Genomic DNA, 15,340 nt, shown 5'->3' on the forward strand with positions numbered 1-15,340 from the left:
CTCTCTTTCTCTATCTCTCTCTACAGTGCTTTTTCAGAAAAAGCCTCCGGCTACAGTTCAAAATCCCTGTCCTTGCAAAATGAGCTGTAGGTACTCTACTACTAGCCTTTCATCCCCCCCATCAGGACTCAGGAGCAACACAACAAATCAAACAAGGATGGAAAAACCAAAAAGAAAAGGAAAAGGAGGCATACGTCCGCCCAAATAAAGGCCTCATCCAACGTAAAATCCCCACCACCAATACCATGAAATGAAAATGCATAAATCATCACACCCCCCACAAACAGTACCTTAAAAACTGGCAGAGCAAAAAAGAGAATTATAACACGCCACAGCAAGCCAGGCATGCATGCTCTTCAGCAAAGAAACGGAGAGAATAAAGCTGCAGCTAGTTTTTTGGATGCTACTGCTTGTTCTTTCTATATAATCTTTTTGTACATAATTCGAGGTTCAAAATACAGGCTTTAATACCCAAGATAGGCCTTCCTTTCTAATTCCCACCACACATACAAAAAGACCCAAATCTTTTGGTCAAACTGATTTTTTTTTTTCTTTTTTTTTTTTAGGAGTTGGGCTGCATCTCCCTTGGTCAATCGAACCCTACAATTCCATTATGGCATTGGTTGGTATATGACCCAAAATCTGAGCAAAAGCAAAGAGATTAATAAAGCACCTTTTCCCCAAACTTTTTTTTTTCCTTCTTTCTGTTCACATGTCTCTCTTTATAGAGCGATCTCAGTCTGCAAAGTAGTGGCATTGAACCCCACCTGTTGTTGCTGCTGCTGCTGTGGTGGTTGCTCAACCTCCCACCTTGCCTTTGCTATGACTCCATCATGCACAGGCACGTACTCCTAATCAAAACAAAACAGTGTCATCATTTGCAACAAAACAACACTCATAAGAACCTTACATCAAGATGGTAATCTGAGAAAGATTCCTTCTCTAAAACCCAGATTGTCTTTTTCATATATGAGAAATTTTCAAAATTAAAAAACACACCCAAAGAAACAAAACTGGCCCACCTCAAGTTTTTGAACAAGCTCTTTAGCATTAGGAGCAGACACTATGATGTGGCGCTGAGATGGCTTGATGAACCCATCATCCACTGCTTTGTCAATGAAAGTGAGAAGGTAGTTGTAGTACCCATCAACATTCAACAGACCCACCTTCAAAGTTTCAAAAATCGATGAAAATTAGGGTTTGGGGGAAAAAGAAAAGGACCCAACAACAAGTTTAATCAGTACTTATTGGGTACATATGCTTACAGGCTTGTCATGAATACCCAGTTGAGCCCAAGTGATGACCTCCAACAGCTCTTCCAAAGTTCCATACCCACCTGAAACCAAGGTATATGTGACAGAAAATTCCATTGATTTTTCAGGGAACAAAAAGGGTAAAGTGTATGTCTGTATAATATTAGTATCTCTTGGAGAGAGAAAAGAGAGAGAGATGGGACCTGGTAGGGCAATAAAACAATCAGAATGGCGGGCCATTTCAGCCTTTCTTTGGTGCATGTCGGCTACTGGCCTTACCTCCCCAACAGTTTCACCCGTTAACTGTGGCTCCACCACAAACACACAAGCATTCTCAGAAACTCCATGAACCATAAAGGTCTCAACTTTAAACCAATACTATAAACATTCAAGCATTTTCACAGACACAATGAAGCCTAAAATGAAATGAAAAAGAAAAACCCAGTACAAAATCCAAAAAGAACCCATGTGAGATCACGCACCTCTTTACACATTAGAGTCCTGGGGATGATCCTGGGAGCCAAAATCCAAAAAAGAAAATAGTGTAAGCCATGTGGAAAAAAAAACAAAAAACATAAAGGACCAACAAAATTTCATACATTTCAAGAAGATGACACAATTGGTTTGATAGTTGTACATACCCAAGAACTTTCCCCCCACCACGATGCACAGCTTGAGAAACCAGACCCATTAGCCCAATACTCCCACCTCCATAGACAAGCTCCAGCCTCCTTGACACCTTCACATTCACCCCAAAAACATGTGAAAAAGGGTTTCAAACGAAAGAGAAAATCAATAAAAATAAATAAAAGATAAAAAAATCACTGCATAAAGCGGGTAAAAATCAGTTTCATGAATCATTATGGAAGTAATCAAGTACCAGCTCTTGGCCTAACTCAATGGCAGCATCTCTATAGCAGTTTCTCTTCCCAGTACTGCTGCCACAGAAAACACAAACCCTCTTGAATCTAGAACTCACAAGTTTTCCTTCCATCTCGCTCCTCAGGATTCTCACTTGGGCGTTTGGTTTCCAAGCACAAGAACAAGAGTAAATGATGAAGATAAAGGAAGCTTCACCAACAACAGAGTACCGAGTGAAATGGAACAGCCACTATATATAGACTCCAAAAAAATATTATTAAAAAGGAATAGACTTTACAGAAATCTAAATACAAAAAAGCAAAAAAGAAAGAAAAAAATATATATATTAGAAAAAGCCTACTGTGAACGGATAGGATGAAGTAAGACAAAAAGGCAAAGCATAGAGACAGTGGTGTAGTGCAGGGAGCCCGTACACCCGTTGCCACCCTGTGGCACACACGTGGCTTCACAGAGTGGCAGAACACAGTGGATTCGTCCTCCACTCGGTACCCTTAGCATTCTCAATTGAAAACCATTGGAATTTTTCTCATCCTCGCACACCACCCAGACCTCCATCGTGTCTTTCTCTCGATCTGTCTCGTATTTAATGCACGCAATCATAACCTGATGGCTAAAACACGTGCAGAGCCTCTCACTGCATCAAATCAAGATTAACAACACTATAATATTAAATTATTAATCAAATAATATTAATATTAATAATAAATTGAAGTTATTTCTCAGGATAATTTGTCTTTTGGGTTCCGTACACCAATTTGCCGTTCCCATGAAGAAAAAACCCACAAAACCCAAAAAGCCTATCTATCTTCCCCCACTGCCCCCACTGGAGTAGCTTTTTAGCTTTTTGTCCACACACCAAGCAATGCCCTCTCACAAGAAATCCCTCTGAAAAAAGAAAAACAAAAATACCCACCATTTTTCTACAGCTGTATTTGTAAGGAGAGCTTCCATTTCAGGCATTTCAAGGGGACTGCAACAACAAAAAGTATACAAGTCTTATACACCAAATTGCTTAATGCTCTCGCAGAAGTTAAAATTATTTTTTTGCGTGTTTATAGAGTCATTAGCATTAGCATAATAGCAACAACTTTTACTTTTCGTTCCTTTTAACTCCGAGAGTCATTATTAACATGCAGAAGCTTTAAATTTTCTCTAGAACATTAACGTCATCATAATTAAATACTACGTACCATAATTGCCAGCTTCACGTTGATCTTTATGGTGTTGGTACCTTTATGTAATTTTTAACTGACCAATTTTCTAAATATATACCTTAAAAATTCATACGCTCGTGTCTTTTACTTAATACATTCTTTTTTAATTTCTATTTATTTGTATTGTTCGCTTGCCCAACTCTTTTTATTTATAATTTTCATTCCTCTCCTTCCCTTATTGTAATCTCAAGAAAATATAAATAAAAAATTACATAATTGGTGATATATATATATATATATATTAAAGTGTCCTATTCAGTATAGTAAAGGATTGCAGCGCCGCCCATCTAAATTACTTACTAATCTTTTAAAGCCAAAACCTATCTAGGAAAATAGTAGTTGGAGTTTTATAGAAATGGAGTCGAAAATTCCAATGAAAATGATGTGTGTAACAATCAATTGGAATTTGAACAAGTGGCGCCCACACGCTTTTACAAGGCACAATTTTGTTATTGGATGGATTGGGGCCGCTGTGGGACCCACTTTTCCCACTGGGTCGTTTTCTTTGAGCTCCCACTCCACGTAGGCATACATATGCCTTTATATTGATTGCGTCCCCTCCGTCCCCTTCTTTTAGGAAAATGATAGACTTCCAACTTACTTACTTGTCCAAACTTAACTTTAATTTTTATTTTATTTCTTTATTTTTTTTCAAAAAAAAATTAAATAGTAAATAAATAAAAAATGTGATTCAATAATTTTTATTTTTTATCTTTCTTTTATTTAATATTTTTTTTAAAAAAATGAAAATAATATTTCTTTTTTCATAAAAATTGTCATTTTTTTTTTTAAAAAAAATCATTTTGTATTTTTTAAAAAATAGATATTATTTCTTTACACATTTTTTTATTTGTTATTTATTTATTTTTTAAATAAAAAAATAAGGCAAAAGTTGAATAAGTTGAGTACCTACCATTCCTCCTTTCTCTATACCCTATAGCTTAGATTGTACACGTGTCAACCATCTAGCCGAAATAGCAGTGATAGAAGAGATAACTAAAGATTCAGGTAAGCCTCGGTAAATTGAATGTTTTGACGAGGTTGTGCGAGAAGGAAAATGCAACTTTTCTTCTTTCTTTTTCCTTTTATTTTTTTTCATTTTTTTAAAATTATTATTAAATATGTGTGATTAATCCTACAAATTTAATGATAATTTTAAAAAATAAGAAAAAGATGAAGGAAAAATATGTAGCACATCTAGTGGGAGAATGTCTCATGATCAACTCTCAACTACAGTAATTTAATTTTGTGGGATAATTACCTTTTACCTACTTGAACTACAGCGTCTTGACAATTTTTCTTCATGAACTATCAACTATGACTCATGATCCCATCAAACTACCATCTTAAGACAAAAAGCCTACTTCTGTCAGTCAAATGGGTTAAAATTGACCGTCAACGGTCATGTGCCATTTTAATTTTTTTTTCTTCCACTTTTGCCCTCATTTTAAATTGTTTTTATGTGTTGGATTAGAGTTTATGAGGATATAAGCATCATTTTCTTGGTCTAAAGTGAGGGTAAAAGTGAAAATAATAATAATAATAATAATAATAATAATTTAAAATGGCACATAACTTGCACATGACCGTTGATTATCAATTTTAACCCATTTGACTAACAGAATGAGGTTTTTTGTCCTAAGATGGTAGTTTGATGGGATCAGATGTCATAGTTGATAGTTCATGAGGAAAAAGTACTAAGGCGCTTTAGTTCATGGGGGCAAAAAGGTAATTACCCCTAATTTTGTGGTGTTAATAGGTATTTTATCCTAGTATTTAATGTTGAATAATGCTGCACCTTTTCTTTTTTCTTTTTTTTTTTTTATATGTTCTAGGGAAGAGGAGATTTAAACTAGTTATCTCATCTTCATGAGGCATGATCCCTAGAGGATTGAGGTATCCTTTGAAGACAAACAATGTTACACCTACTTTGACTTATTTATATAATTTTTTTTCACACCTATATGTAGCTTTTAAAAGCATCATTGAATATAAGATGGATCTTTATTTAATTTTGATCCAATTGCTATGGGACAACCCATCTCTTTGTTGAAGATTAGAGTAACTTGGCCAACCCTAAAAGCCAATTTGGGGGTGATTGAACCCAATGCCGACTCCACCATTAGGCGGCCACCTAAGGCCCCCTTCCCCCCCCCCCCTCCCCACCAAAAAAAATAATAATAATAATAAATATTAATTAAAAAAAAATTAAAGCCCTAATTATCGTTCATATTCTTTAATTAAGGCCTTCCTAATTATGATCAATAAGTAATTTAAAAAAAGCCCCCAATTTGATAAGTCCCCCACTTAATGAATATTAATAAAAACAATTTTCATAAACAAACAAATTATAGCCCGGAATAGGATCCTTTCTATTTCAAATGAAATTGAGAGTATCCATTTAGTATAAAAATATGGGTAATGATGTAAATTTTGTTCTTCATCTTCAATGTTAAGACAATATTATCTCTCATTTTACACTAAATGAGTATTAAGCTGCCAAAATTTCGGACAACAAAAAATTAATTGCCAACTGGATCCTTTGCATGAGAAATGGGTTGCTTCAACATTCAATCCTAATTATGCTACAAATGTCCACACACACATAAAAAAATATAAAATTTATTCCAACTTCCAAAATATAGGAATTATTTATCTTCTTCTCAATAATTTCATTATTTGCCAACAACTCACTCTTTAAGTCATTAAAATCATTCCATAGCCGATCATCGATAAAAATAAAAATAAAAAATAAAAAAAGTTAGTTACCAAAAACTCAATCAATCACTTACATTGTTGTTGTTGTTTTTTTTTTAAAAAAAAAAAAATTTACAATTAAGAACAACAAATTTATAACTAATTTGTATTTCTTTGCGCAAATTGAAAGTATTAGACCTTTACATCTCAAAACACCCTAGCCGCCATGGAAATATTATAGGAGGAAGGAATTTTTTCCCTTCTCCCCCGACTCTTCCTTCTTTTTTTACCTATATAATACAATGGTAAGTTTGGTGGCGCTTAAGCTCTGCAGTGATTCCAGTTTGTCTTCTTTGTAGATTTGCGTTCAATAGTGATCTACGGGGTGAATTTTTTTTTTTTTTTTTTTTTGGGAGGGTTTCGATTACGTTTAGTCGTTTTCCAAGGTTTTGTTTACACGAAACCTTTAGAGCAGAGATCTTAGATCTCTGGTATGTCTTTTGTTTACTCTCTAATTCTTTCATGACAACAAATCAATGATAGATGGCGGAGGAATTATCAAACATATCGAAGAATTGTCGCTTATTGTAGAAACAACGAAGAAAATTGCGTTTGTTGAATCCAAAAAATGAGTTCTAAATAAATTTGTTATTAGCAATGAACAAAATATAGAGTATAATTTAGGTGAAAAACTCATAAATTAACAAGAAATTCATAAAAAAGAATTAGAAGATAATGAAATAATACAACAAAAAGATAACATAATCATTAATTTTGAAAAGGGGTGTTAGAAAATCTTAAATATAAAAATTTAATCACTAATTTTGCATCTCAAGAAGTGATAAATAATGATTTTTAAGTAAAAATATAATATTTAACGATTTTAAAGAAATTCATATAATTTTTTAATAATAAATTAAAAAAAAAAAAAAAAAAGTTAAAAGTAAAAAAGAAAAGTAAAAGGCATGGAATGAAAGACGTGGACGTGATTTAATATACAGAAGTAGCATCCCAAGGGTTAGCGTACACCTTTCGATCTCGTAGTTTGGTACACGGCAACGGTGATCCGGATGGATGGATCATCGATGGATGGTGGTGGGATGATGTCCATGTCCATCAAGACAATGCGTATCGTAGGTGAGGTGAAAAGGCTTGAAATTAAGTTGAAAGGCATGATGATGATGACCATTCGAGATGGCCGCTGGCTGCCGGACGCCGGAGAGAGGCCACAATCATATGACGAGACCACAGTGGGTGGTGTTAAATGCCCCCCGTCGGAAAATCCTGGCAGAGAGAGTTGAAACTTGAAAGAGATGGGCAATGTGCGTAAAGTGGTGCGGCGCAATGATTTTCCTGCGCCGTCCCCATTTATACGCAGTGTATGATTGATTGTACCACCACTTACTGCCCCCTATGTTATCCTATAATTTCCTCGCCTTTTTTGGAAAATGCTACCTCTTCATCACCTCCCCCCTCCCCCTCCCCCTCCCCCTCCCTCCCTATTCTAGTGTGTCCATTTCCTAATCATAGGCCACGAGGAGAAGTTAAGCCACCTACCTTATCCCATCAAACTAATGAATACAAGATTATAATAAAATAAAATAAAATAAAAATTTATAAGATTTAGGGTCGGTCAAGATTTAACTTAATTTTCAAAAAATACCTAGGCTGAAAATTTTCAATTTTTTAATTATTTTCTTTTTAAAAACAAGAGGGTATTTCGACAAGATTAAACTAAGTATGAGGAAATTACATTTTATCTCTTAAAATTTGGAGCGATTTTTAATTCAACCTTCAATGTTTCAATTTTTGTAATGCGCCCTCAAACTTTCAAATTTTTGTAATTCGACAATTTTGACTTTTTTTTCCCCAAAATGCCCCCCATCCCAAGTTAAAAAAAATTTTAAAAAAATAATAATTAAGGGGTGGCCGGCCACGCTAGTTGGCCCTTGGGGGTGGCCGAACTGCCCTTGACCACCCCTTAATTTTTTATTTTTTAGTTTTTTTTTTAAAAAAAGAACTTGGGATGGAGGCATTTTGGGAAGAAAAAAAAAAGTCAGAATTGTCGAATTGCAAAAATTTGAAAGTTTGGAGAGAGAGTGCATTGCAAAAATTGAAATGTTGGAGGTCGAATTAAAAATCGCTTCAAACTTTGGGGTGATATAGTGTAGTTTTCCCACGAAATATTCTATCAAAGGGAAACATTGCAAAAAATTGAAAATTTAATATCCAAAACAGAAAGTTTTCGAACATTAAAAATTCATGAGAATTTTGTGAAGTTTTCTCATATATTTATCATGGAAGGTATATTTTTTTAAAAAAAGCTATAATTCAATTAATTTAGGAGAACTTCACAAAGGAACACTGAACTACCACGCGATTTAAAAGTATCCCATCGAATTTTAAAACTCCTCAATTTCACCCTTTAAACTTTTAATTTGCTGCAATCTATCTCCGTCAATTTTTGGACATTAAAAATGATAAAAATAACCTTTTTATATCCCTAAAACTTTTATAAAAATCCAAATTTACCCTTAATTTTAAATTAAATTTTTTTTTAAAAAAAAAAAAAAATTGAGAATAATTTGATCTTTTTAATAGTTTCCGTTAGAGTTTAACATAAAAAATTAACAGAAGGGTCAATTGACAAAAGCGGAGTTATCCCATTAATTTAATTTTCTCCTAAATGACAGGAATTTAAATTTATGGCATTTGCTTTATTATTAATTTCTCTTTTCTTTTGAAGTCCCTATATATAACCATATATGAGAATATCTTCAATAGGGTCGATGCACAAAACCCATGTTTTGTGCACACCATTCAGCAGTTGACACATCTGCCTATTATATAAACTTAAAATGAGAACAAAATACCATAATAATTCATATTCTCACCGTTTTTTTTTAAAAAAAAAAAAAAAAAAAAAAAAATTAGAAGTGGCAGCCTTGGAGGAGCATCAGCGCATGGGGGTGGCGGGTCACGGTTAGACCCACGGGTCTGGCCGTTTCTCCGACACCGCAGTTCTTTTTTTTTCCAACCTTTAGGGTGATAAAATCCTTAAAGGATTAACTTTTTACCTCTAATTTTTAGTTTTTAATCCAAAAACGAGTTTTGAGCCATTAGAATCCGATTTTGAGGTATTAGAATAAAGGATTAACTTTTTACCTCTAGTTTTTAGTTTTTAATCCAAAAACGAGTTTTGAGCCATTAGAATCCGATTTTGAGGTATTAGAATCCGATTTTGAGGCATTAGAATTTGGTTTTGAGGCGGGACATTACGGTTTCAGGCGGATCATGGCGAGACCCACGAAAGAGACCCAGCAGCCCAACAACCGCTGCTGGTGTTGCTTCACGATCCACCATTGCCAAGGACCTAAGCCACCCTATTAAACCTCCAAATTGGACTGCAACGCTGCCAATTTCCACGACCGCAAAGCCACCGATCCCTAGACAATTGGAGCCCCAGCCATGCTACATCGCCGATCGTCGACCCGCTGCATTGCCGGACCTCCAGACCTGCGGCATCGCTGATCTCCAAACGGCTGCAGCACCACCGGACCTCCAGACCCGCAGCATCTCGAATCTCCAAAACAGCCATAGCATCACCAGCCACCCAATGGCCTAGGGTGGCCGCGCGGTCCACCCTAGACGGCGCCATCCAGATCTGGCCGAGGGTGGCCGCGCGCCAGCCCAGAAGACTGCCGGATCTCTCTCCCTCTCTCTCTGTCGGGAACTTATCGGTGGATTGGGCATGGTGCCGGTTGCTGGGCGGGTTGGGCGGGCTGGGCGTGGGCTAGGAGGGGTGCCGGTGGGCTGGGTGGGGTGTCGGCGGTGGGCTGGGCGTGGTGGCGGTTGGGCGTGAAGGACAGTGAACTGGGTTGGGCGTGAAGGATTTTTCTTTGTTGGTTTTGATTTATGATGAATTGATGATAGTATAATCAGATGTATGCATACCTATTTTCTAATTTGCTACATGCTGAGTTGCCATTCATTGTGTGGGTTGCTTTGTGCAACGTCCACACAGAAGGCGCACTCAGTTGAGTTGTCATTCATTTTTCTTTTTCGGACGTTAAAAATTTTAAAATAACATTTTTATACCCCTAAAACTTTTATAAAAATGTAAATTTACTCTTAATTTTAAATTAAAAATTATTATTATTATTTTTTTAAAAAAAAGAATAATTGAGAATAATTTAATCTTTTTAATGGTTTATGTTAGAGTTTAACATTAAAAAAATTAACAGAAGGGTCAATTGACAAAAGCGGAGTTATCCCATTAATTTAATTTTCTCCTAAATGACAGGAATTTAAATTTATGACATTTACTTTATTATTAATTTCTCTTTTCTTTTGAAGTCCCTATATATAACCATATATATAGAGGGATGTGGAGAAGATTGATCAGACTCTCGAGGTCGAGGAGATGTAAGGGTTTGTGAGAGAGAAGACGTGACTTGATCAACGTTGGGATTTGAAAGAGCAATCAAGGCCGTGATTACCGCATATCATACGTCTATTACGTCTTGTACGTAATAAACTTCCTGCCAGTTTCATCTTTTAATGCTACATGCGACCTTATTGATAACTGTTCTCTCCATTTTATATTTCTTTCTTAGTTTGAATTTTAAAATTAATTTATCTAATTCTATATATAATTTCACGTTATTTAAATTCTTTTAAAAATAGGTTCTAACGTTGCCTAATTTTATATTCAGACCATGAGATAGATAATATCTATTTCATGAGATAGGTTTTATGTCTCGACACGACCTAAATTCGACATATAAACACGAATTGTCACTCCCTCGTGTCAAAGACTTTCCTCTCAAGGCCATTCCTGAAAGACTTACACTGATGAACAGAAATTTCAATTGACAAGTGAGGAGGAAAGCTCTTGGTCTTGATGGCTTTAACATCTATTTTTATAAAGAAGGCTCGGTGATTTGGCCGGTGTTAAGGGCGGTGAAATCTACCGAAAAAAGTAATAATAATAATTATTATGTAACCCTCTCTTAGCCTCTATCCTTTTTCTTTCTTTTCTTATTTTAATTTTTAGGTTTTTTAAGCAAAAATATGTACATTATGGTGATGTTAAAGATTTTTTTTTTTTTTTTTTTTTTTTTAAGGAAAATCATTCTTATCTTATTAATAGAGGAATCAAGAGTATTAAAACTCTTACAATCACAGAACATAACGTTCTGAAAAATTCTAGCCGAAGCTAAAAGATCAAAGTCATAACTAAAAGATTACACATCAAAGACGCCAAACACTCGCTAACCTATAATTAATATTTAGTTGGAATAACAGATCTGCGCTAGACAGACACAAACTAATGCATAGGATTTCCATATAAATCTAAATAAATCGGATTACACATAGTTCCCATGTAATTTATTATTTTAGCACATAAAGACATAAGATAATGAGATCATGACACATCCATTTGGATTCGAATTTTTGAAAGAAAAAAAATGCATAGGATTTCCATATAAATCTAAATAAATCGGATTACACATAGTTCCCATGTAATTTATTATTTTAGCACATAAAGACATAAGATAATGAGATCATGACACATCCATTTGGATTCGAATTTTTGAAAAAAAAAAAAAAAAAAAAGTACCTTTAAAGACAATAATATTATCTAATTCCAAGTTGCTTGCTTTAGAAATAATTTCAGTCTGATTTTGGTTTCATCAACGTAAGGTTCCACAACTTTTGTGCAAGGAAGGTGTTATCTAAATACGTGGTTGAAGTTTATCCTGAAGAAATTGGTAGGAGATGGGAAATATTTCAGATAAAATAATTCTAAATACTCCTTTTTTATTCCAGCCTTGTAAAAGAATTTGGTAGTATCCCTATGTCTTTAAATATATATATTTTTTAATAAAGACGAATCCAAATGCACATCAGCCTATTAATATAGAAGAGTATATAGTAGTATGATTTAGTTATGTAACGTACTCTCAATGTGAAAAATGAATAAAATACACATAAAACGGCTGAAAAAATTTAAGCCGTCATGATATAAGTACGTTGTGTCGGTTGGAGTGGTGGTTAGCTGCCCTATCGATCAGTGCACTTAGACCAACTTATTTTAATCCAAGTCTTATGGGTTTTATATGTAAACATCCTTCTGATCCAATTGGTGATCAGTGGTTTCCGACCCCTCAAATAAATTTTTTCTTTCTTTAATTTTTGATTTACTCATTAATCAACTTGGAAATTAATTATCCTAGAAGTACATGTTTATTTTTCAATTAATTTGATTGATAAGTGAGTTATATGGAGAATCAAGCCTAGCTAGCTAGCACAGCAAATCCTGGCCATCAATCTGGGAAAACTATCTGCCATTCAAAGGGCACTTCGTCTCCTTAAATTGATGGAACCCTTTTTTTTTTTTTTTTTTTCTCCTGTAACTTTAGCCAGGAGTAACGATAACCTGAACCATGGTCCCTAAATAGTAACCTTAGTTTTGTTCAAACCAAACTACCTCAGAACTCTTCTTTGACTTGCCTACATTTGAATGTGTCTGTCTGTGTAAGAGAAACATGGAATACTGTAGCTAGTGGCATGGTTTACGTATTCTACTTTTCCAAAGAAAAGGAATTCTAACCACCTTCCCATGAAGCATTAAGAAAAAACTCTCCCTCAAAAGATGGCTTTATTGAGAGATATTTGTTCATAAGTGGGTCCTTTTACTTTGATTCTTTGAATAATCATAAAGTTACTTTGCCTACAAATTGCCTTGTTCTTTTATTGGTGCAACGTGCCGTTAGCCAAACTTAAAGACTGCGTAATCACGATAGATTGCTATCTTAAGTGTTTCACATGATTTAAATACAATTTTAATTACGTGTATATAAGTTTTTGGACTCATTTTCCTTACAAATTGGTTTTCAAAGATGAGTTACATCCAAAGTTTATATCATTTGGTATTAAAATGTCTTTATACTATTGAATACTGATAGGTGAGTAGAACTGCTAAAAAGAGAAAATGCTACGATTGGATCAAAGTGAGTCGCTGTGAATGTCGGACACAAAGCGTGATAGTATGTTACGATCTTAAGTGTTCCATATGACCTAAGTACATTCTTAATAAGTTTTTGAACACCCTCTTTTTCTTGGCCAATTTTTAAAGATGAATAATAATGACTTGGGTAAGACCAAAAATTGACTTGTTCAAAGATGCCATGTTTAATGGGTGTTGCTACCTACCTGAGCTTAAAGTGAAGATAATGATGCCCAATTTGTTTCATACCTAATTTCAACTTTGAAACAGATCTGAACTTAGAATGTGCCCATAAACAGAGTTCATATGTCTCTTTCAATAGGGAATTTTAGGAATATTTTGGTATTTTACGTCATATGTGGCACCTGACCAAGCCAAACCCAACCATACAATTAATAGAGATGCAGAAAATGACTTTGTTTTAACTCATTTTTCGGTGGTTTGCTTCCGTGGAAAGTTAACTAAACTTTCCGAGATTGGCTCTTATCGGTGGAGGAGTCACTTGCCGACGGACGGCGATGATTAGAGCTATGCCTGTCTAAAACTAGGCATGCTTTTAAGGCATATGCAAACCATGGTTGATTTTTAAAATAGCGATTTTAATGGCTTTTAAAATTATACGTTTTCTAAAAATTCGCTGCTTGCTTGTATGCGGTTTTCAAATCGTTATTATTATTATTATTTTTTTTTTTCAAACGCACTAACAAATAAAATACTTTTTGAGATTTTGTTTAAAAACGTCCCTCTTGAGGATTCAAAGGAACTCTATGTTTCATGTGTTGTCAGGAAATCTAATATCCAAGTTAAAATCAGTCTTTTGTGGAACATTTACCTTGTTGAATTAGGATTCTCTAAATGAACTGGAGAATATTCAGTTAGTTATATTTGACGGATATTTTTGTCTTTCTTAAAAAATGAAATGACAAAAATATTCTAGGATACGGTTACTTCTTGTTGGTCTCTCTGAATGTATGACTTCTTTCTGTTGGTCTTATTATAAGTTAGCCCAAGCAGCCAAATCACCAATGGATCTAATGTTTTGGGTCATGCAAGTAGTCTGGGTTCTAACTGAACATTTTCAATACCAGTTGAAGAAAGAGAATTATTTGTTTTTTTTTTTTTTTTTTTCTCTTTTTCTCATACAATAATTTTATTATTATTTTTTTTAAAAAAAAATTAAGTGGATCAGTAGGGCCTACACCTTCGCTAATCACCCACGTGGGTTCTTCAGATTCAATTCTGATTTTTTAAAAAGTTGTATCGGAGAAGGACACAAGAATGACCTTTAGGCATTCTCTTGAAGAAATGGTATCCTACTAAAATATTTTTCCTACAAATTGAGTTGGAAAAAATTCTTCTAACTCAGTCTATTAAACTGATATCTATCCTTGAATATATACATTTTAAAAAATGTATGTGAGAATCACATTCTTTAAAAATATATGTTAGTTTAAAAGATTAAGCCTCCGTTTGTTTCGGTGTAAAATGATTTCTAAAAGAAAAAATTTCGTATTTTTTGGTGTTTGATGCGACGGAAAATAATAGTTAACGGAAAATATTTTATGTTTGACCGAAAAAGCTTATTTAATTTTCGTAAAATGGTTTCTATTTTTGAAAATCGTAAACCATTTTTCGAATTTGACATTCTCATTTTTAAATTGATGGATCCAACCGGGACCCCACCAGAATACGGTCGGGACTCAATGGGACCCTCTAATGTCCAATCAGTTTGAATGAAAACTTTGTTCTTATTCTATCCTATGGGCCTATGAAGACCAAGGAGATCCCAGCTTTTCTTTTGGGTAAGTAAGAACCATGCTCAAAAGGCCTTTATTCGTTTTTTTTGAAAGCCTGCTGAAGAGAGGAACCAAGTAAACTCACGAAAATGCCTTTAGGGACTCAAATATCTTAAGACCCAATTGCCCCAAATAATGCTCAGGTTAAGGTTTTTCTGCTCTAGCATAAAAAGAGGCCTACTACTTAACAGGTTGGGCTACTTCGATCCTGCAGTACAAATGCTCAACGAAGCCATTTCTTCTCCTTTTCCATGCTATTAAATACACCACATCCAACTACCACTTCTTTCTAATAAGGGAAAACCAGGGAAGGGGACTTACAAAGAGGCCCTTGCCACTCTTTATGCGAAGAAAAAAAAAAAAAAAAAAAAAGAGAATGTTTCCAAATACAAGGTGAGAAATTGTCCATTTAGCAATATAGTGTCCAACAAAGTTGACATATTTAGAAATCTTCAAAGCCTTCTAAGCCTTCTATTATGAGATGAA

The 15,340-nt window shown here is 34.5% G+C and overlaps 1 protein-coding gene across 2 annotated transcripts; it reads right to left on the reverse strand.

Annotated features, from left to right (window-relative positions):
- Positions 1-299: 299 nt before the first annotated feature.
- On the reverse strand, positions 300-2,397 carry LOC132190329 (cytokinin riboside 5'-monophosphate phosphoribohydrolase LOG5). Of its 2 annotated transcripts, XM_059605294.2 has the most exons (7): positions 2,134-2,393; positions 1,895-1,992; positions 1,736-1,766; positions 1,457-1,556; positions 1,266-1,336; positions 1,023-1,166; positions 300-851 (listed from the first exon to the last, which is right to left on the reverse strand). In XM_059605294.2, the coding sequence occupies exons 1-7, from the start codon at positions 2,245-2,247 to the stop codon at positions 723-725; spliced, it is 687 nt and encodes a 228-aa protein (XP_059461277.1). In that variant the 5' UTR covers positions 2,248-2,393; the 3' UTR covers positions 300-722. The 2 variants fall into 2 exon arrangements, with proteins under 2 accessions (XP_059461277.1, XP_059461270.1); XM_059605287.2 differs by having other exon boundaries at positions 1,266-1,556; positions 2,134-2,397.
- Between the last annotated feature and the right edge of the window lie 12,943 nt (positions 2,398-15,340).

Source organism: Corylus avellana, chromosome 2, assembly GCF_965113065.1.
Source record: "Corylus avellana chromosome 2, dhCorAvel1.hap1.2, whole genome shotgun sequence".
NCBI classification, from domain to species: Eukaryota; Viridiplantae; Streptophyta; class Magnoliopsida; order Fagales; family Betulaceae; genus Corylus; species Corylus avellana.